Raw genomic sequence first — 21,953 nt, 5'->3', positions numbered from 1 at the left:
AAATCATCAAGGTTAAAGTAGTTTAACAGACGCTAATCTGAGTCCTTAGGCTGAAGCAAGCACAGCTGGGAAGGAAAAAAATACTACCGCAGCCTAAAGCAAAAGCACAAAGTGCCAGCAGAGGGCTCCCGGGATGGTGTTTTAGTTCACCACAACACTATTTCCGCGAAAATTAAAAAAAATAAAGAGCATCTCTGAGAAGCCGCCAGGCAGAATGAATAAACTCAAACAAAATTGTATTATCTGACATCTGCAGAAGGGTGAGCTCCTACAGCAACAGCAGGAGGAAGGCTGAGTGAGAAAGGATGGCAACAAGGAAGAAAGACCTGTTGTAAGTTCACTTTCCATTCATGGACAAAGGAACAGGAGAGGGTAAAACTACAGTCTTTATTTACAGCTCTGTCGATGGTCATTATTTCCTCGTCAAGGAAGGTTAGCGAGGTTAATAAAACCACTCCCAAGAACTGCCTTGTGCTTTTCCCTACAGCTACTAATGATCCTGACCTGATAACCTGATAATTGGGTAATAGTTCACTTTACCTTGGCATATAACAACAAAGAACAAACATTTAACAGTAATACCAAAAGTAAATATATTGTATACATAGTAAAAATATCCTATGGAGTGTGTTGGATGTGTAGTAAAAACATTCTACAAAGTGCTGAACCACAGCCTGTTCTAAGAGAGGGCTTATTCAAATTATAACATTTAGAATGCAGGTTTGAGTAGCTGCAAACCAGCACTGCCCTGAGCTACAGAACCACAGTGTATTGCCATGTATACAAAATAAACTGCTTGGGATGAGAATGTGTGCAACAAGGCTTATCAGAGATAAGCAAACATCAGAATTGTAACAGTCAGAGAAATGGGTTCTACCGCTGACAGTTTGAGGCTTCTGCAGTGGATAAAAAAGTTGCTTTTCCAACACCTGACGGATGGGAGGATGCTCAGACCCCATAAATGTGTCTGGAAGTGCTATCCTGTAAGAGAAGGCTTCCTGGGCCTGAGCCCTGTCTGAGGAAACAATAAACAGCTTGAGAAAGAGGCAAAACTCATGTCCCTCAAACCGGTACAAGTGCCAACTGTCCCATTAAACTGCCTTTGCTCTGATGAGCAGGAACTCTTTAGGAGAGTTTTTGATGCTAAAGAAAACAAACAAAAGAAAAGCTTGTGTGAAAAAATGGTGGGTTTATGATCTTACCTGTCTAGCTTCAAAAAATGCACTATGTTAGAAGACGGAGGTTTCTGACTGCATTTCATTAAGCCTAATTTATCCATAATAAGTAAAAATGACCCTTTTTTTAAGGTGCTTTGCACAAGACAATGTCTTGCCTCAGGGACAAAATAATAAAAAAAATAAATAGTGGTTTCCATTCATTTAATAGAATGAATTTCCTCATAGGGAGTCTCAATATAGTGATCACTAGGAAAGACTGTACTGATATCTCTGCACAGGCATCATTTTTCTAGGCAAAATAAATACTGATGGGTTTATTACTGTGTTGTTCAGCCCTTCTCAGGGCAGATCCAAACCAGACTCTGTCAATGGCTTATTACTGCAACCTTATATGGTAACACCCACGAGACACAGATCAATAGGTGTCAAAAATATGTGTGAAAAATTTCTCCCCTCAATTTACAATCAAAGTGCAACCCCAGAACAGAAATGCAGATACAGTTAGAAATACAAGAACACAAGATGAATGTACTGATCAGCTGTGGAAAAGAAAGATGGCACAACAGAAGAGCCAATATTTGCAAAGTATACTCAAGCTTTGAACCAAGAAACAATATTTCACATAAATATTTAGGACAGGTATCTGCAAGGCCAATTTGGATTTTAAAGACTAAAAGTGAAAATCAGCAGTAGTTACCAGAAGAAAATCAGTATCAAGAGAACCCTGCACACTTGCCCTCCAGACATCAGAGTGGCAATTCTCAAATCAAAGCACTATCAAAACCAAGATAAAACATCAACAGAGGAAAAGGTGTGAGTACCTCTGGTGTCCTATGATGAAAAAAAAAAAAAAGAGCAAGTAACGCCCAGAAAATGGAGGCTACAAATTCTGTCTATTGTCAAATATCAGTTCTGAGAACTTCCACTCACAAGTTCAGGACAAGAGGGAACTGAACACACAGTCTCAGTCCTCTGCTTTTAAACACAGCCAGGACTGAGCTGAGTAAATGAAAAGGTTGGAATTAATCTGAGAACTATCACCAAAAACTCGTACAAAATTGTACTGAGACAACCCCCAAATTTTAATGTTGCCAATGTGAAAGAAAGGTAGGAAAAGCTTTTAAAAGCTGTTCTTCCCAGAGTTCTGAGCTCAAACTGCCTTAGTTAGGAGCTTTACTCTCAGGAACACCCCACCTTAGCCGGGAACAACCAGCATTTGTGACCCGGCTGGGGGATGTGGAGCAGCCTCGGCGCTGGGGCAGCGGGACTGTGGAGGGGGCACTGCAGCCCTGGCCTCCCACAGCCCCGCCTGGAACCGGCTTCGGATAACGAGACAAGTGCCTCAGAAAGGAAGGCAAATACCAACCTCAAAGTGCCCCGATTTCAACAACTTTGGGGTTTAATACTTTAAAGTGCCTGGGTTTTGTTTTTCATCTGCTGCCACAAAACTCTGACACTCTTCTTTCTTAGCAACAACAGCTATTTTTCCAGAGAACTACCTGATTCTAGAAGCTGAGATTTTATAAAGGCTTCAGAAATGGAAAACCGGTTCTGTTTGTCGATGCCACAGCGGTGCCTCCTCAGACACCGCCACGGGGGCTCCCGCGGCCTCCGGCGGCACCGGCACCCCCCGCACCGCCGGGCTGCGGGCTGAGCCACGCGGGAGGGGGCTCGGACCGCCCGGGGCAGCGGCGGCAGGAGCTGAGGGCCCGCGGGCAGGAGCGAAGGAACCGAGGGCAGGAGCTGAGGGCCCGCGGTCGGGAGCGGGTCAGCCCCGGGCGAGGGCTGCGGGCGCTGCGGCAGCGGCGGCCCCGGGGCGGGGCTCCCCCGGCGGGGCGGGGCCGGCGCTCCCCACGCGCCGGTTCCGGTCTGGCGGCGGGCGCGCAGCGGAGGGGCCTCGGCAGCCGCGGAGCCCGGGCGCGTCATGGCCGCGGCCGCGTGGATGCCCACGGTAGGCGGGGGACGGGCCGGGTCCTGCCCGGGGCGCGCCCCTGACCTTGGCCGGTGCCTCAGGTGGAGCCGCAAGGTCGCGGTGCCGCCGGGCCCTGGCAGCGCTGCCGGGGGCGAAGGGGCCGGGGCCGAGGGCGGCGGGTTCCGTGTGTGCGTGTCCCCTGCCGTGGGGGCGGGAGGCGCCGCGGGGCCGTTACCGGGCGGTCCGGGGGCGCCGCGGCGGCCCCAGCGGCCTGCGGGGAGGTCGCGCCGTAGAGGTCACGGCGCCGGGGCGGTCCCGCGGCGGGGCTCGGGCAGCGCGGGCTGGGAACGCCGCTCCCGCGGGGAGCCCCCGCCCCGGGCACTGCGGGACAGCGGGCCGGGGGCTCTCCGCCCCCGCAGCTCCCCTCTGGGGCTCGCCGGCTCTCGGCCGCTCTGAACGCGGCCCCTGGCGCGGGGATGCTGCTTTGTGCCTCGAGTAAATGGAATTTCTGTGCAGCCTTTAAATGAGAGCCTGACCGGGGCAAAGTCATTGAGGCCGCCCCACTTAACCTGTCTGCTCAAATAAGGAGGAACTGTCAGGAGCTGATCGCGGCACGTGACTGCAAGGTCAGGATGGATCGCCCTCCTTCGGCCCGACTCCTTGTTGGTGTTATCAATGTTGAACTTCAGTATAACGTACCAGGCCCGTGATTTCTGCAAGGACAGGCAGTTCCCTTTCCAGGGCTATTTTGGAATGTGAATCCCGGCTCTAGGTGTAGGAACTGTAGCATGAGGACACTTAGGCTGTGGACTGAACTTCACATTTTCATTTAATTGCTCCAACTGCTTCCTCAGCCATGTGGCTGCCGTGGCAAGCACTGCTTGCCCGTGGCAGTGACCTTGGACATCTCATGTGGGGCTACAAGTAAAAATAGATCTAGCTTAAGTTACTTCTCCCACAGCATTCCTTACAATTTACCTGAGACTTGTATTGTTTGTAGTTGTTTCTGTTGGTGCCAGCATGGTGTGAGCCTTTTGCCATACACTCTACATGTCAGTAAAGGTGAGAAATAACAAATACAAATGGAACAGCAGAGGAATACAAATTGTCAGATTCCATTCTAGCTGATAGCTGCAGACAGCCTGCACATGTGAGTGTGGCAGAGCTGAAGGAGTGTTGATTTACAGTTAAAAGCCTTCTAGCTCTTAAGCCACAGAGCCATCAATAGTCCTAGAAAGGAGGGTAAGACTGGGAGGCTGTGATTTCTCTGCAGATTGGGAATTTTGTCCATGATGTTCAGCTAGACAAGAGCTCGAGCTTAGTTACCACCCCAGTTTTGAAGCTTAATGCCAGTTCAGAATATTCAGATGTTAGAAAGTGTAATTCTTTGACTGTGCTTTCTAGACTCGTTGCTATGGTGAATTTTGTCTTTAATGTGCATTTCAGTTACGCTTTTTAAAACCCATCAGGCCTGCAGAAGGCAACAGTACAAATCATACAGCTACAGGAGGTAGAAGAACAAAATTCACCACGTTTTGAATGGAAAAAGTGACACTGATGCAAAGTAGTTTTGGAAACGTCACCTCAAATGCGTGAAGATACTTCCACCCAACTGCTGCCAACAAAGTGTTTCATTTTTCACGTTGCTTTCCACAAATCCCAATCCTTAGCATATCATCTATTTAGCTGAGTTACTGCAGCCTTGCTTCCAGTCTGTTGTGTGTGAGGACTCCAGCAATGGTGCAGGGGCTTCCCCTCACCCAAGGCTGTCCTGGGCTCACCTTGTGCTAAGAATACTTGGTGCAAAGAATGTTGGACAGCAACTTGGCAAAGCACTGGGTACTCTCGTTTCACTTGGACTTCTGTACTAGCTTGAGATAGGAAATTTAAAGCAATATGATTTTTAAAATGCAGATTTGCTGCAATATTGTTGGCGTTTTAAAATCCCATTTGCGCGGTAAAATAGCATCTTTTTGATTTATATTTCTGCAGGTTTCTCGGTTGCTAGGTGCTTTCAAAAACCAAAAAAAGGTGACCAGAAGTTTTGGTAATGCTGTGAGTATAATAGTCCCATTTTTTTCTTTCATGAAGTTTCTCAATAAAGGGGTTTGGAAATTTTGTTGTTCTTTTTATATTCCCCCAAAAGAAGGGCCAGACAAGTGAACGTACATGCTCTTAATGCCATCCTGGTTAACCATTAACATTGGTTAATCACTGTCATTGCAAATTGTATATTAAGTGTGAGTGATAATACAAGAGGCTCTGGCAAAAGATACAAGTGGCATGAAAGTTCTCATAAAATACAGACATAAGCCAGTCTTCTGAAATTCATCTGGAAATGAGCAAATATTGGGCAAAACAGAAAGATTGTTGAGAAGCTTCTCATTTTCTTTCTTTTGCAGACTTCCCTCTAAGCACTAGATTTACTTTACTGCTGCTTTTAGAATAGCTTGCATCTAAAATTCTGCCTTTTCAAGGTCCTCTTTAAAGTATCTTAGACGTTGATTGTGTATTTCCCAATAGCTGTTTTACCTTCATTATGTGTCTGTGTTTGAAGTGCCCATGGGCCTTTTTTCAGTGAAGGCAGGAGCAGGGCTCAGCACTGCTGCACATACCTTTAAGCAGGATTTAATTTTAAAGAGGAGCTGTGGCTTCTAATTACAAGTTTTGTGCACCAGCTAGAAAAGAAACCAAAGGGTCACTTATACAGTACAAAAAAGAATCAGGTGAGGCACCTCTGGCTCTGTTCATAGCACACTTAGCTCAGGTGGAGCCTTGCAGTGCTGTAACAAAGCTCTGGGGGTTTGTCATGCACTGAGAATTTCTCTGGCTCAAATGAGTCAAAAAAATCAGTCAACATATATTGAAATTCTGAATATTTTGTGTGGAGGGGGTGGTAGCATATCTTGTGAGTAGATTGAGTCTGGAGTTTTGCAAATAATATCTGAGCTGCCCTTTTTCTTAAGTAATGAGAAGCGCATACAAAACTGTTGGAACTCTTTAAATAAAGCAAAAAGGGCTGGGGCATGTGCCTCAGACTAGTGATCATAATTTATTCTTTTTTTCATTCAAAGCAGAGTACTTTCTTCCCCCATTATTCGTTGAGCCTGAGCCGTGCAAAGAAAGAAACAAGACTAAAAACATGGGAGGAAAATAAGCTGGTATTGTCAAAAACGGGTCTGAGATTTTTAGGAGGTCACTTGAGAAGTTTACATTGGCATGACCCTTTTTTTTTTTTTTAAGATGAATGCAGCTTTTCCTATCCCTTAATCTTTTCTAGCATGTGTCAGTGTTACACAGCATGTTGGTAGTGCTGGAGGCACATGTGTAACAGAGCCAGCACTAGGTAACACCACCTCCTCTTCACATTGCCACAGAAACTAGGCTGAGATCATTCATTCCAAGGAGTACTGAGCAGGAACCTGCCTTTCACATTCGACCTCTGTTTTGGAATAGGAATAGATAGTAGGCAAATTTTTTAACAATTCTCTCAAAACATTTTCACAGTCCCTTGGAAAGCAAGGGAGTTCATTCTCACTTCTGTCCAGGACTGCTATTCTTCATAGTAAATATTTGGTAACTGAAAATTTCTCTTGTTTTCTAATAGTTATTTGGTTCCTGCAACACATGAAAATGTTTTCTGTGCAGAAAACAAACATTCATTTGTTGTACTACTGATATTTCTTTACCTAGGTACAAACAGTAACTTTAATCCCAGGAGATGGCATAGGACCTGAGATTTCTGCTGCTGTCATGAAGATCTTTGATGCTGCCAAAGTAAGTCTCATTTGTCTTGCTATAAGAATTTTAAGTTTAACTACAACAACAAATACTAACTAGGCATGTTTAAAAAGTTTTCCCTTTAGCTTCCAAAAGATAAAGTAATATTTAAGCTATTAAAACTTCTTGAGAATAGAGTTCAAAGCTTTAAGTAATAGAAGACAGGAATGTGATATCAAGGCAGGGCTTGAAACTGTTATCTGGCAGACAAGTAGAGAGCTGAGAGCAAATGCTGTGCCTAATTTTTGGGAATGTGAACTCAATGTATCATGTGATACTCAGTGTATCACCTGGTTGATGTAGTAATCCTGAGCAACTGGTAAGAGCAGGTTCTTTCATTGATTGTGACTTCCAGTGCAGGTGAAAGTGTGTGTGAAAGGACTGGCTTATTTTTAGGAATCAAACTGCTGCACTGCCAAACACATCAACTGAAGTGATATGAAAACTCACTGTATCCAAGAGGTGTGGTCCTGCCCACCTGAGGAACTTCACCAGAATTGGTCAAGTTTCCTTGAAAGGAAATAAAGTTCTTCAGGCAAGATGCCTGTTAAATTGTTCCACATTAGTAACAGCACCAAGGCATATTCCCCTTCTATTACAACTATCCAGCCCAGATTTGCAAAAAGTGAATTTCTCTTTAACGATGTCATATCTTTTCCTTTATGGCCCTTCCTGCTGAAGTGAAGGGCTGGCAGCCTGTCTCCACTCAGAAGATTCCTGTGGTGAATGCAAATTCAGAAACAATTGTGGAACACATGCAGATTTTCAGTTAGATAACAGATACATATCTGTGTCATGTACTGTGTTCCAGGCAGGAGAGATGATGAGTTCTCAACTAATTCAGTTTGCAGATGTTGTCTCTTGTATACAAAGAACTCACCAGCTCTGAAAACTTGAAAGAAATAGCACCTGTCTTGCAATTCTAACCATTTCTGTGTATATGACACCTAGGGAGGCATTGTGGGATTCAAGTTTATGATGATGTGCTGCTCATACTATTTCATTTTCGCTTAATTACCTTTTTTAAACACTGCTTTAGTTCAAACATCTCATGCTTACTTTCGCTCACCAGAGAAAATTTATTTTATGAAGACCTGGACAAAATTCCTAATGCATCTTTTTATGAAAGGAAAGTTAAAACTTGAAGCAAAAGTCATGCCATTTAAGTTAACATGGAGTATATGTGTTTAGGCTCCTATTCAGTGGGAAGAAAGGAATGTTACAGCTATCCAAGGACCAGGAGGGAAGTGGATGATACCCCCAGAAGCCAAAGAATCCATGGATAAAAACAAAATGGGATTAAAAGGTATTTTAGGGGTTAATACACAGATATTAAATACTGTTGTTTTTATCATGAGTCTGACTTAAAGCCAAAGTTCTTCATCTGTAGCACAATAAAATGGGTAATTATAGGGGACAGCCTGTCCTGTTATCTGTAATCTTGAAACAGTCCTTCATTTCCAAGCCATAATTTTGGTAGTTCTCATAGCTGAAGGTGGGTATTACTACATTCCAACCTTTGGACTCTCTGCAGAAAGCATTTCTAAGATACACAATAGCATGCAATAACTGTATTTATAATGAGTAGTATCTTTATATGTGTTTTCAGTGAAAACCTTTAGTAAATTCTCCTATTCCATATCAGGATTGCGGTTTGGCCTTTCAACAGCCGATTGATGTCCCTGTACAGCACTCGATAACACAGAGAGTTCCCTGACATTTCAGCAGAAGGGTTAAACGGGAATTTGGAGATCCTCTCCAAGAGTGCACTGGACCCAGAGTTTCAGCTCTCAAACCCATGCGTATATTTTTTCATCCAGGGCCTTTGAAGACCCCCATTGCCGCAGGGCACCCGTCCATGAACCTGCTGCTGCGCAGAACCTTTGACCTCTACGCCAACGTGCGTCCCTGCGTGTCCATCGAGGGCTACAAAACCCCCTACACGGACGTGAACATCGTCACCATCCGCGAGAACACGGAGGGCGAGTACAGCGGCATCGAGCACGTGGTACGTGCTGCCAGGGCTGCCTTCCTGGGGGCTTTCTGTGTCAGGGCTGGTAACTGCCCACCTCAGGGGGGTTCACGGTGGTTTTGTTTGGCGCTTTCCCTCTGAAATGCAGTGTTGGGACTGCCTCCCTCAAGACTCTGTTCCCTCACCACTCTACTCCCTCACCACTCTGTTCCCTCACCACTCTGCTCCCTCACCTCTCTGCTCCCTCACCTCTCTGCTCCCTCACCACTCTCCCTCACCACTCTCCCTCACCACTCTGCTCCCTCACCACTCTGCTCCCTCAGCACTCTGTTCCCTCAGCACTCTGTTCCCTCAGCGCTCTGTTCCCTCAGAACTCTGCTCCCTCACCACTCTGCTCCCTCACCACTCTGTTCCCTCAGAACTCTACTCCCTCACCACTCTGCTCCCTCACCACTCTGTTCCCTCAGAACTCTGCTCCCTCACCACTCTGCTCCCTCACCACTCTGCTCCCTCACCACTCTGTTCCCTCAGAACTCTACTCCCTCACCACTCTGTTCCCTCAGCGCTCTGCTCCCTCACCACTCTGCTCCCTCACCACTCTGCTCCCTCACCACTCTGCTCCCTCACCACTCTGTTCCCTCACCACTCTGCTCCCTCAGCGCTCTGCTCCCTCAGTGCTCTACTCCCCCTCATCCCAGTGACCTGAAGAATGATCTTACACTTTTATACCGATGTACTCTGTCTCTCAGATCGTCGATGGGGTTGTGCAGAGCATCAAGCTGATCACAGAGGAAGCCAGCAAGAGGATCGCGGAGTTCGCTTTTGAGTACGCCAGAAACAATCAGAGGAGCCACGTCACAGCTGTGCACAAGGCAAATATTATGTATGTCCACACTTCTTTTTGAGGAGGACAGAATAACAATATGCATTTAATTATAAACAACTTTTTTAAGTCTTACTCAAATGTCTAACTTTTGTTGATGCCACTGGGAGTAAGTAAAATGGCAAAAGAGTGAAGTAAATGCCTCCTAAGTAAAATGGGTGATACTGACCCCCATAATGATGTACTGATACACTTATTAGCAAGTTTTTAGGAATCTTTTTGTGCAAAGCTCTTATTTTAAAAACTTTAAAACGTGGCAAATTAGTTTAAAGACTGAGGATGAAAGTGGCTGGTGTCTTTTACAGTTTCCAAGCCTGAACTGAGTTATAACATGTGGGATGTGTGACACCACCTTTACAAATCCACTGAGCCTTTAGTAAAGGAATAGAAGGCATTCTGACAATGTATGTGTATGGCTGTTAAACTACTGACACAAAAATGTTTTAGGAGGAAACTTAAAAGGCATAACTTCTCTGTAATATATTTAAAATATTAGTTATATTTAGGAGATAGTCACAAATTAAGTTCTTGTAATCTAGTATTTTTATTTAAATCTCTCTTGCATGCAGTTTTCTTTACCTTGAGTACTGCTTCCTTACAATAACTGCAATATTCTCTTGCTTATCTAATTGCAGGAGAATGTCTGATGGGCTTTTCTTGAGAAAATGCAGGGAGGCAGCAGAAAACTGTAAAGATATTAAATTTAATGAAATGTATCTGGATACTGTGTGTCTGAATGTGAGTATTATATATTTTAATTTTTGTTGAAGTTTTTTTTTTTGTTGTTTAAATTATTAACCTTAATGAAAATATACTTCCTTCTAGATGGTTCAAGATCCATCACAATTTGATGTGCTTGTTATGCCAAACTTGTACGGTGACATCCTCAGGTATGGAGATTGTAATTTAAACTAACCCAACACATAAAATACTGATACTTTCCCAACAGTCATTGAGGTTATGTGCAAGCCAGATGGGTGATCTATGCATCCAGAGTTTAAAACTTCATAAACCAGACTTGAAATGGGAAGAAAGGATGGTATTATTACACTTCAATTATTAATATATTGTTGAGTGGGGCTACAGGATGAGAATATGCTTTTTATTTAAAAGAGAAGTTGCTGCTTATGGAGTCTGAATATTTTTCAGATGGGGCAGAAGAGAAATTTCTCCAAATGTGTGGAGAATGTAATGGCTTACATTGCAATCAAGAATGCTTGGTTAGAGATGAGGGAAAAACTTTCTCATCTTTAGCACTAAAATAGATTTTGTAGGGTGACTGTGGGACCATGATGTGTACAGAGAGCTACTCACACAGTTAAATGATTCTGCAGAGTCACTGAAGAACCAAATGTGTGGCCTCCTCATATCCTACCAGCTCTTGTTTTACGAATTATGTTTTCTCCTTGCCTTCAAATTAAATTTCATATTTGAACTACATGAATGCTGGAGGAGCTTGGTCTCTTGAAGGCAAAATCCACCAGCACACATTTTCCATTCTGTAAAATGTTTAGGTAGAGTGTAAATTCCATCAAATACTGTGTGTAAAATGAAGTGTCTCATCTGAACTTTAAGTGTGGAACATAACATGGCATCTCCTTGCACCTCTTAAGGAGACATTGAGAAAACAGCCTGAATCAGGATTTGTTTTAAAGTTCAATGACTATTTACATCTTAGAACCCATCTCTTGTTTGTCTACAGATAATAAATGTAAGGGTAACTTACATATAAGAAGAAATGCTTCTTAAGCTCTTTTAAAACTGCCCTCTCTCTGTGATAAGGCTGGGTATTACACCATTCCAGCCTTTGGAATCCCACTCCAGGAAAAATCAGGTTCCAGCTAATGCTTCTTGCTTTAAGAATTGGTAGAGGAGTGCCCAGGGCCCTCATGGCTGCTGTTAGCTGTTAACTAAAAGAGATCAAATCACATGAGTCCCAGCATCAGTACTGCTGCAACTCCCCTCACATAGTTCAGTAGCACCCGTTTTAAAGTTCTCAGAGAAATTCCATAAAAAATTACAGTTCTAAAAATTTGCAGTAAATCTGAGTCTGTCCTTGAAGAGGGCACTGTGATCACTGGGGGAGGCCTCACCCACTGCTTCTTTAAAGCATGAGCACAATGCCAGACAGGTTCCTTGGACTGAATAGGTACAGAAGGTCTCTTTCCTTGAAGCATTTAATAGTTACAGTGACAAATTCAACTGTATCCATTTTTTCCCCAGACTCTATAAAGCTTTATTTTAGATTAAACTCACAATATTGTTCTGTAAGGTCAAACAAACTTTTCTGCTTGTTAGTCCTTGCTGAGCTGAGTTGTGGGCAATGTGTATATCTGAAAACACCCGAGTTTTAAGAGCATTGTTTGTCAGTATGTTCAGCTCTGCGGGTACAGCCTGATGGCTACAGGCACAGTTGGTTTGTCCTTGCCCATGTTAATTTGGGAGGAACCCAAATGCAGATGGCTGATGACCTGCTAATGTCAGACTGGTGACTTACAGGCTGTTCAGGAAAGGGAGGGGGAAAGTTAGTCTGGTGTCACTTGGAAAATATCCCTTAAGCTACACACAATACACTACAAAACTGTTGGTAATTCAGCTACCTGAGGGAAATTCTTCCACCTTTTTTTAGAAGGACTTTACATATGAAAAGTAGTTCTGTGGCCCCTTCAGAGGAAATAAGATTTCTGGATAGTTACAGGGAGCTGTACATTACAGTTTTTGCTAGTTTTTTAGACTTCTACACACATTCTGTGCTTTTAGTACTTCTTGTTGTGCCTGTGTCTTACCAGCTTTATCTTAGAATTTGGAATTTCCTCTTGATTTTCCTTTATTACATTGCCTTCTGCTGGTAGTCCTAAAAATTTCCAAACGTTCCAATGGAGCACAAGGAGCTCACAGCATCTGTTCTTAATATTCTCAGACTGTGTGTAAGCACATAAAGTAAGTTACAGTTGCAGTAGATTGATAAACAAATGTTTTAATACCTTGCAGAGAGGTAACTATGGAAAAACTTGTGTTTTTTCATTTGATGGTTGGGTTTTTTCAGTGACTTGTGTGCTGGACTGATCGGGGGCCTGGGAGTGACACCCAGTGGGAACATCGGTGCCAACGGAGTGGCCATTTTTGAGTCGGTAAGTTTTGTTATCCAAGGGGGAGCAGGAATAACTGCTTTGTCTCCACTTGGGAATCTAAAACCTCTCCATACTATACAGTGTGGCTGACATTTAACAAAATTCTGCATAAAACTGGTTTTTACTGTGGAGCTGGTGAGGCTTTACCCAGAGAGACTGGGTGAAGTGTGTATCGCGTGTAAGTTTTTTGCACGTCCCTTTTCTTGACCAACATTCTATTTTCCCTCTTTTTCCTAAGATAAATACCCTCCATGAAACAGAACCTGAGGGGCACAATTTAGAGGTATTAGGTGACCTAGTTCTGCCATTCTGATGCCTTTGAACTAAATTGTTTTGGTCTTTGGTATCTCCTTTCCAGTGACCGTATTGCTGCAAAGTAACTCCCATTTTAACATAGGTGAGGATTTATGGTTCAGGTTTCTTGCACACACTTGGACTGCCTAGGACATTTTAATCAGCATATTGACCTCACAACTGATAGGTTTGCTTTTATTTCTAGGTTCATGGAACAGCACCAGACATTGCAGGCAAAGACATGGCAAATCCAACTGCCCTCCTCCTGAGTGCTGTGATGATGCTGCGTCACATGGGACTACACAAACATGCCACAAAAATAGAGTCAGCTTGCTTTGATACCATTAAAGATGGAAAGGTAATAGGAGGGGGTGCAAATAAATGCATTAAATATGATATAATATCATTTTAGTGAACTAAAATGATATTATATCACAGCAAAAATTAACTCAGAACATGACCACCAGAAGGGCAGCTGACCTGCCGTGCTGGCCTGTTGCATGAGCAGTGCCACTGTCCTTCTCTGACAGTAATTATATTATCTTTGGTGGTATTAAGCCTGCCCTTCTCAGTAATTAGGGACGGGCTGTAGCATTCCTGGTGTCTCAGTAATGCTCATCTCACATTTCTACAGCTTTGTGAACTCCAAAAGCTTGAACTGGATATCTGTTTTTCAGGGAGGGGATTAGAGGTTTAAGTAAGTAGTAGCATTTCACTTATAAAGTTTATAAAACATACAATGCATATATATTTAAATCTGGATCCTGAAGTAAAGGACACTCATTTACCTTTCACGGGCCTTAATCAGCCACTTGGTTTATAGCATTCCAGTCCTGACTGTAATATTTCTGTTCCTATTTTTTCAGCTCAGTTATTTTCTTTTTTCTTCCTTACTGCTTTCACTCCTTTTTGAACTACAGTTTTTATCCAGTATTTACCTTTTCCCTTAAGATGATACAGGATTTCCCTTTGCAGTAAGTGTCTCCAGATTTAAGACTCGAATAGGGTATTTGGGGGCTGAGGAAGGATTTATGCTCTGAAACTTGACTTGAATTTGTGCTCTTACCATTATTGGTTCACTGCTCTGCTTTGATGTCCATCTTTTCAAAACAAAGTTGGAAGGATCCTGGAGCTGGCAGTTAAGGAGGATGAGCAGTTAGCCATGCTGGTTCAGTTACCTTAGCAGGACCACAAGAAGCTGCTTGGTAATTAAAATAACAAGCATGCTGAAACCAAAAGTTGTCATCACTTTGCAAGTGGTCTGTTTGCAGCTACCTTACTGTGTTAAAAAACACCTGAACTTACAAGTGAATAAAGAGGTGCTCCTGTAAAGTTCCCATTTACTGCTCTGGAAGTGGAATCCTCCATCTGCAGGTCAGTAATTCTATGGAAGATAACACAGTGCAAGTTCTGTGACATAGCTAGTTGTTCTTAAAACATTATGACTATATGCTCACAATGGAGAGAATCTTTTTATTTGAATTTTAATGCAGTTAAAATTACAAGGTCCTACAACAGTAACCTTGATGGCTTCTCATGCTGCTATTCCTCCCTTCCCTCAATCATTTAATTAAGAGATGTGTGTGTCATGTAAGGGGGAAACTAATGATTTTAAATTATCTCCCAGACTGCTTTAATCTAGCTAGGTTAGACCAGCCATGTTGCCCACTTTTTATTTTACTCTCTTAAAGCTCCCAGACAGGAGTTGTACTTGATGACAAAGATGTTTAACTCTACATTTTCCATCTCTTAACTAAACTAAGCAAACTTAAAGAATTGTTATCATGTAGCATTGTTATGTGTGCCTTTTCTGTGTGGGTTTCCTTCAAACAAACAAAACAAAGCAAACAAAAACACCCCCCCTTATTAATTACTCTCAATTAGTGCTGAGCCTTCATATATGAATTTTACTTCCAAAGGACAAACTTCTTACTGAAAGCCTAAATACTTAACAGTTAATTGCACTATTATGGAGCCAAAGGACTCTGTAGAACTTTGACCAAACACACTTTCTTCCTGCAGTTGAGATAAAATCACGTTCAGATTTGATAACATTAAAGTACTTCATGTTTCTGTGCCTGTGCCAGTCCTTACTGCTGAGTTCTGTGTGGGCTGCAGAACTCCTCACACGTCCCGTGTTCCTTCTCACCCCTCTTTCCCATCCATGCACAACATATCAGAACGTGTAGAGCCGTTCAGGGACAGGACTGTCCCCGTGGAACATCTCAGTAATACTATTTTTTCTTTCTTTCAGGTCTTGACAAAGGACTTGGGGGGCAATGCCAAGTGCTCGGAGTTCACAGACGAGATCTGCCGCAGGGTACGGGACAAGGACTAAACTTCCCTCACCCCGACCCCGGAGGACGTGTCACAGAGTACATTATGTGTAACTTGATATCCATATGCAGATAGTTTGCTTATCTCTTGAGAGCAAACTTTTTAGTTAAGGCCTCTCCATTAATAAATTTAGTCCAAATGGCTACAAACGATGCTTGTGCCTGCTTTCAGTGGACTTTTCCAAGTGCTTTGTCTTATTTATTTTTTTTTCTATCTGGTGAACATTTTTATGTAAGTGAATTCTTTTATTGGCACTGTAACTGTCTACCATTTTCCATTTCAGTTAGAGGGTTTTACTTTCCAGAAAGAAAAATTATGCAACTATAAACCAGTAACAGAATTAGTGAAATGTAAAAGCACCTTAATGGTTAAAACCTGCTTTATTGGTCTTGCTGAAGTTGGAAAGGTTTTCAGCCTAACAGTAGCACAAGGTGACCTTCTTAAACAGAAACGGGTATAAAATAACTTAAAATAACAATTTCATGTTAAAAGCAATGAGCAAACCACATTAGATACTCTGGTGATGAAATATAGCCCTGCCCACCAAAGGCATGAATAAAGAAGTACAAAATTCTAGAGATTGAATCTATTTGTGTACTTTACAAAAGCTCACAACTATCAACTAGCAAAGGGTGAGAATTAATGCTGAAGCAAAGTTATTTTTCAAATCTAGATACCACAATAATTCTTACAAGTTTTCCCTCTCTGAAATACCCTTTCCAACGGAGTTCTGATGAGGGTAAATTATATAAAATTACCTCTGCCATATATTGTGAAGGGAAAGTATTAACTTTGCAGATTTATCCTAGATATTTCATGACTTCTGCTGGAATGCTCTTTGTGTTGTAGCTTTCTGCACAGTCTGTTCAGTGTGTTCTACTGTATTGACTGGTAATTTTATCCCAAACTGAATGTTAGGGACTAGTCCTAAAGGGATTAAGACAGATCAGTGGTTTGGCTCTGGTGCCTATGTTCCAGAAATACATTTCATCCCTATTCAAGGGGATCCAAGACTTATTTTTTCCTTGCTTTCCAAGCTTAATGGGTGCAAAAGCAACTCTTTTCCCTCCCTCCTTCATCACGTGCAGATGGTCATACGAGTCATTCTGACCTGTATGTCCAAAGGTATCTTCCATCAGTGCCCCCAGCAAGAAAATGTGTATTTTAAAACTCGTTAGTACAGCACAGGATTATCCCTACTGCCAGAACCAGGCTTCTAAAAGCTTAATTCTATTAATAGAAAGTCACTAAGTGGAGTAATATCTATTAAGACTGTTTTAGGCTGGCTGTTTCAAAGGTGAAATCGTTTCTGAGTAACGACTTCTCGTGTGGCTCTACAAAGTGAGCATCCCAGCTTTTTTCTACAGTCTAACAACATGTTGGAGGAGCTTTATTCCTCAGGCACTCTGCTTTTGGTGAATAGGGCAACATTTCTTTCCGTGTTTTACAAGCTGCTGCTTCCTTGTTTCCTTCGGATTAATATTGTTAAAGAACCTCTGAATGACCACTGCGCACAAAATGGGGAAGAATAAACTTTTCAAAGTCCTCTTGCTTGTTTTGTTTTTTTAATCCTACTCTGCTGCCTTGTCTTGTGTGTTGAGCTGGTTATTGGTACTTGCAGCAAATCTTAAGTCTGCAAGATGAGACTGGTAGTGGAACTTCCATGGAAACAGTCTCCTGTTCCACCTCACGTTTTCCTCTCAGGAACAGTGGCTGTAGCTGCCTGCCAAGGGTCACTCCCAGCACACCCCTGACACAACTGTGCCAAGCATGTCCTCCATGTAACATGATTTATTTTTCATAGGGGTAAGAAGAAATGCAGCTCCAGAATTAGTACAGTGTGAGTGCTGGCACATGCAGATCCACACCAACAAACACTGCTTAAAGAAAAGCGCTGTAAACAATCTGAGAGAAGTGTCTGTTCTGAACAGCACTGCCATGGGAGAGCTCCTGTATTTACTGCTTTATGTCTTCCAGTCTTGGGGAGCTCTTCCCCCAACTGTTTCGATTATCTGGTTTTAGGAGAAATAGTAATAATGCTTATTCCAACACGGACTTAGAAATGAGCTGCTGTTTTCACAGAAGCCGCTACAGAAATGGAAGAGAAGCCCTTAGGTTCTGAAATGTGTTAGTGAACAACAAGAAACTCCTGTGTAGGAGGAGAAAAAAAATTCAGCCCTTTTGATTTTTTTTTTTTTTTTTTAAATAATTCTCAGTGGAGTGGTCTGGCAGTTTTATTGAGCAGTACTGCCAACTACCAAAATGTATCCTGAGCTATGGGCAATGGCCTGTGGAACAACAGGGAAAAAGGGAAATAGGAAAATCACTATATAAAAGAACAGTTTTTCAGTCTAGAGGAATTAATTAGTTATACCCAGTTTATACAACACAGAAGGATGTTTTAATCATTTAGGTCATAAAGTAAAAATGTATTAGAAAATGGACACACTGTAGATGCTTCTGTAAAAAGAGGACAAATGATCAGGTGAGTATCAGGAACAACTAAACTGACACAGCAGCTTTAGTGGTTTGGTTCAAGAGACTACAGACCCAAAAAAGGCATAAATCTCCATTAATGCTTTTGATTAGAAAATACTTTCTTTTGCTCACAGATCTTTCTTAATGCTTGGATGAAAGACTTCCTACTCTTCATAGAAGGAGTCTACTTCATTCCTGTATTTCTCGAGCACTGTGAGCCGTTTCAGCTTCATTGTTGGACCTTAAAAGAGAGACAGAGAGTCACAATACCAGAAATGGGAACAGAAATTCTTACCCACTTGGAGCTTTGGTGCCTGAGTTTTTTATTGAAGAGCCTGCTGGAAGCACATACCCCAATTTGAGTGTAGATAAATGCTAAAAGTGAGAAGCCAGTGTTGTATGTAAGGCTGCCTCCATGTAAGCATGAGAACCTCAAAGGGAGCTGCAGATAAGAGGGTTATAACTGACTGCTACTTTTTTTCATTAAAAATAAAGAGTGATGGTTTTGAAAGCTTTTAAACAATTCCAAGTTCATTCAGAGAGCCTGGTGATGTGCTTCAGGCTCCATTATCAGGCTTTCACTGTCTTGCTTTTCTTTTTTTTTTTTTTAAATGAGAAACTTGTAGTATTATTATTGGAAGTTATTAATACTGCCCAAGGAATTAACCAAAATTGACTGCTTAATTACCCAAAGCAATCTGAAATTTAACTACAAGAGCTGTCCTTGCAAACGTGCACACAGCTAAAACTCCCATTTTTATATTCTTTACCACAGACTGCAGAGCGTTTTGTCCCTTCCCTCTAGTGGCTGTAGCCAGAACTTGGCATGCAAAACTGTACCTCAGTATAAAGCAGTAAATCTTACCTAGTTCTCCCCCAGAAATGGAGAAGTCCCTTGGCAGGACTATCCATTTTTGAATGCAGTGGACCCTGTTGGTGGCGTTCCTGTTGACTCTGTTGATTCCCTCCTGGATGGCCCCGTAGATCGCCCGGTCTCTGGTGGCTACAATCTCAGACACCTTGGTGGCTTTACTGCCACTCTTCTGGCAGAAGTCTCTGGCTTGCTCAGTGAGAATGTCAGTGGGATCAGATGTGTCTGGGTCCAGCTCACTCTAAAATATCAAATGAAGTGAATCACCAAATGCTCCCTCTTAAAGGTATTAAAGGTTCCCTGATGGAGTCCTCCCTGACTGAGAAGGCTCAGCACAAACACACAAACACTCTGTAAGCGTTAAAAAGCAGGAGCACCTACAGATGGTGGTGCTTTTCTTTCCTCTTGGCTACCACATGCAAATATTTTTGGCTCAAACCTACATGAACAGACTTGAAATGTGTGAATGAATCAGGCAATAGAGTCCATCTATAGACCTGGAATTTCTACCATATTTTCCAAATGACTCCATCGATACAGGGAAACATTTAGCTCGTCACTAAATGGAATTACTGTGGTGTAAACAGCTTGAGATAGAAGCATTCTTTAAGTTAGACTTCTTAAATTAGCATTTCTATTGTGCCTGGAGATAGGGAGTATCAGTCACAGAGGTAAACAACTTGAAAAAACCTCGGTGTCAGTCACTCAAGTATGAACACAGAACACCAAGTGCAAATGTTTTAGGAAAACAGTGATTTCTCAATTGAAGAGAATTGTATACCACAGCTAGGCCATTAATTATTTTGTTCTACAGTCACCCTTCTTGTGTCATAAAAATAACAAGTTGTAGAGAAATGCTTCTGTTGGGAAGTTTCTGGGTTTCCCTGTATCAGAAACATTTGTTGTCTGTCAGAATAAAACCTATTATTGTACAGAGACTTCTCAATCTTGCAGCATTTCTTAATTGAAAAGTTTGCATTTAAATAGAAAATAGCTCTTATTATATACATAGGAGAAACAGCAGTGAATATGTAGATGTTTAGCAGGTCATGTAAGCAGAAGTTCAGACCCAGCAGGATTTAGTTTGTAGTTGCTGTACATTTTCCCCCCTGCCATCATCTCCTATGTAATTTTAGGTCTTTTTACAAATGGTTCAAAATTATTCTTCTTTTAGGTGCAGGTGTGTAATGTCACCAAAAGCAATATTAAAACTGGTTTACCTTTAGGGTCAGGAACATTGACAAAAACTTCTTTTTATCCCCAATCACCATAGCATTACTAACAATTGGGAGCTCTTTTTTAACAGCATCTTCAATTGGAATTGGAGGCACGTTTTCACCTCCAGCTGTAATAATCAAATCTAGGCAAAAAAAGAAAAGCTATTAGTTGAACTCAAATAAATTCCAGGCTAATGTCTGGACTGACCTGCTCTCCTTATTCTGACGTAAAGAATAAGAGAGATTTTTTTTTCCCCAAGATGTTTTCCAAAGACAACAAATCCTACTAATTATCTTCAAACCAAAAATGCTACTATTTTTCAAACATGCTCAAATTCTCAGATCTCCCTCAGTGTAACATATTTGGTCCAGATAATGTTTCACATAATCCAGTAACAGGTTATTCCCAAGGCACTGTGACATAACCTGGAATTTTTCTGTGAGACATCACCTCTTCCAAATTAGCAGAGGATTCACCGTCTGTTTTATTGTTGCTATCTCACCAAAAAGCAAATTCATTGTTAATGTCATGATTAAAACCAATTCTTAAATCCACCAAGAGGGGTCAGACAAAAATAAGTTACCACTGCAGGAAGGCTCCACAAAAGCAAAAGGAGAGAGGAGTGTGGGGGAGAAGCCAGGAGAGGAAATTTGCAGAGGAAGGAGCAATTCCTGCCCTACTTTTGACGTGAGGAGAATGCAATGACAGACTGGAATCTTAATATTCTTAAGGTTTGTAAACGATGGTAGTGATACCTTATTCTGTTGATGAAGGAATGTGTATTTTTATTTGAATACCTTTGTTCTGAAGTATGATATGTATATTCAGTGAAATTATTACAAATTTGACTATTCTCTAAGTAAATCCCATCTCTTTGCTTTCATTGCATTGGTGACTTCTCCCTGTCCTCAAATAACAGTCTTTGCAGCATTTCAAAACATGCTTCAACAAATAGTGCAGACAAACTTTTCCAGGTCTAACTTTTCCTCTCATTCCACCCTCCTTTTGCCATAGCCCTGTCTTTGTCTTAGACCCTCTACCAATCTCTGGCCCTTAATTTTTCACTGAGTTGTCAGCTTTTTCCCAGCTGATCCAGACAACTATAATAATTGCAACAATTTTTTTCACACCTCTAAAATACCCCCTGTATGGATTTCTCAGCTGCACCTTTGAGCTCATGAGCCCTAAAACTCATAAGACATGGATAAGCAAAGGAAGAAGTTCCCCTTGTAGTCACTATAAAAAAAAAAAAAAGCTTTTCTATTAGATTTTACCTTATTTGGACTTGAATTTAAAACTTTAATGAAACTGGGCATATGGTTATTTTATCCCAGATGGTTTACTCATCCTGTAATTTAGAGTAATTGCTTTTAGTCCAGCAATCAAGGCAGATGTAAGAGTAACACAAATGTTCAGATGGATTGGTTGTCAACTGCTACACTAAAGGAAAATGAATCAGACAAGAAAGCAAGTTAAAACCAAGATATCTGCATTTGGTGCAGGCTATTAATAGTACCAACCTAAGTCCTGATTCCTAGCAGGACATGATGCCACCTGTGACAGATTCACTCATCCACGTTATCCCCCTTGTGATTCATTCTACATTCTGAGATGATACTCAGTTCTTAAATCTTCTTCAGTCTCATCTTGCCTGTGATCAATCCCACTCCTTGAATGTGTTTTGGAAAAAAAGCTCCCAAGTAATCAAGTGACCAGTGTGACTCTCATTGACACTTCTGTCAATGTACTGTAGTAACACCTCAGTTCATTGCTTTAGCTTTAACTTTCCCTTCTGCTCTCAAGCTTCAACTATCTGCAAATACATCACCTGAGGCATCAGAGGAACCTACCTCTGACCTACAGCAACAGCTTCCAGAGAACACAGGTGTCCTCTCCTTA

At 41.9% G+C, this 21,953-nt stretch overlaps 3 protein-coding genes across 11 annotated transcripts in view; 1 reads left to right on the top strand and 2 right to left on the bottom strand.

Moving 5' to 3' along the window:
- CIB2 (calcium and integrin binding family member 2) overlaps positions 1 to 3,899 on the bottom strand; it is a 43,958-nt gene extending 40,059 nt beyond the window's left edge. Inside the window, exon 1 of one of the 2 annotated variants that reach the window (XM_032699937.1) lies at positions 3,790 to 3,899. The gene's annotated coding sequence lies outside the window, so the exon portion shown is untranslated. Of the gene's footprint in view, positions 1 to 2,677; positions 2,972 to 3,789 lie in introns of those variants that run through there. The other variant, XM_032699939.1, reaches the window with a different exon arrangement.
- Positions 3,016 to 15,697, top strand: IDH3A (isocitrate dehydrogenase (NAD(+)) 3 catalytic subunit alpha). Its single transcript, XM_032699931.1, has 11 exons — positions 3,016 to 3,129; positions 5,083 to 5,145; positions 6,784 to 6,867; positions 8,062 to 8,176; positions 8,691 to 8,878; positions 9,592 to 9,725; positions 10,361 to 10,463; positions 10,551 to 10,615; positions 12,772 to 12,856; positions 13,356 to 13,508; positions 15,405 to 15,697. The coding sequence occupies exons 1-11, from the start codon at positions 3,103 to 3,105 to the stop codon at positions 15,486 to 15,488; spliced, it is 1,101 nt and encodes a 366-aa protein (XP_032555822.1). The 5' UTR covers positions 3,016 to 3,102; the 3' UTR covers positions 15,489 to 15,697.
- Positions 15,698 to 17,658: 1,961 nt separating this feature from the next.
- Positions 17,659 to 21,953, bottom strand: part of ACSBG1 (acyl-CoA synthetase bubblegum family member 1) — a 41,815-nt gene continuing 37,520 nt past the window's right edge. For all 8 annotated transcript variants that reach the window (XM_032699927.1, XM_032699929.1, XM_032699928.1 and 5 more), the window contains 3 exons: positions 20,057 to 20,196; positions 18,831 to 19,077; positions 17,659 to 18,206 (listed from right to left, as the gene is read on the bottom strand). In XM_032699927.1, coding sequence (XP_032555818.1) covers positions 18,130 to 18,206; positions 18,831 to 19,077; positions 20,057 to 20,196 — 464 coding nt within the window. In that variant the 3' untranslated portion in view covers positions 17,659 to 18,129. The remainder of the gene's footprint in view (positions 18,207 to 18,830; positions 19,078 to 20,056; positions 20,197 to 21,953) is intronic.

Source organism: Chiroxiphia lanceolata, chromosome 12 (assembly GCF_009829145.1).
Source record: "Chiroxiphia lanceolata isolate bChiLan1 chromosome 12, bChiLan1.pri, whole genome shotgun sequence".
Classification (NCBI taxonomy): domain Eukaryota; kingdom Metazoa; phylum Chordata; class Aves; order Passeriformes; family Pipridae; genus Chiroxiphia; species Chiroxiphia lanceolata.
The sequence above is the reverse complement of the archived record's forward strand: the minus strand, read 5'-3'. Positions and strand labels throughout refer to the sequence as shown.

What these genes read in the sequence shown, in the direction of transcription:
- IDH3A (XM_032699931.1), top strand. Translation starts at nt 3,103, where the DNA reads ATGGCCGCGGCCGCGTGGATGCCCACG. An exon ending in GTGCACAAGGCAAATATTAT is followed by an intron (nt 9,726 to 10,360) that starts GTATGTCCACAC and finishes ATCTAATTGCAG; the next exon opens with GAGAATGTCTGATGGGCTTT. An exon ending in GAGTGGCCATTTTTGAGTCG is followed by an intron (nt 12,857 to 13,355) that starts GTAAGTTTTGTT and finishes TTTTATTTCTAG; the next exon opens with GTTCATGGAACAGCACCAGA.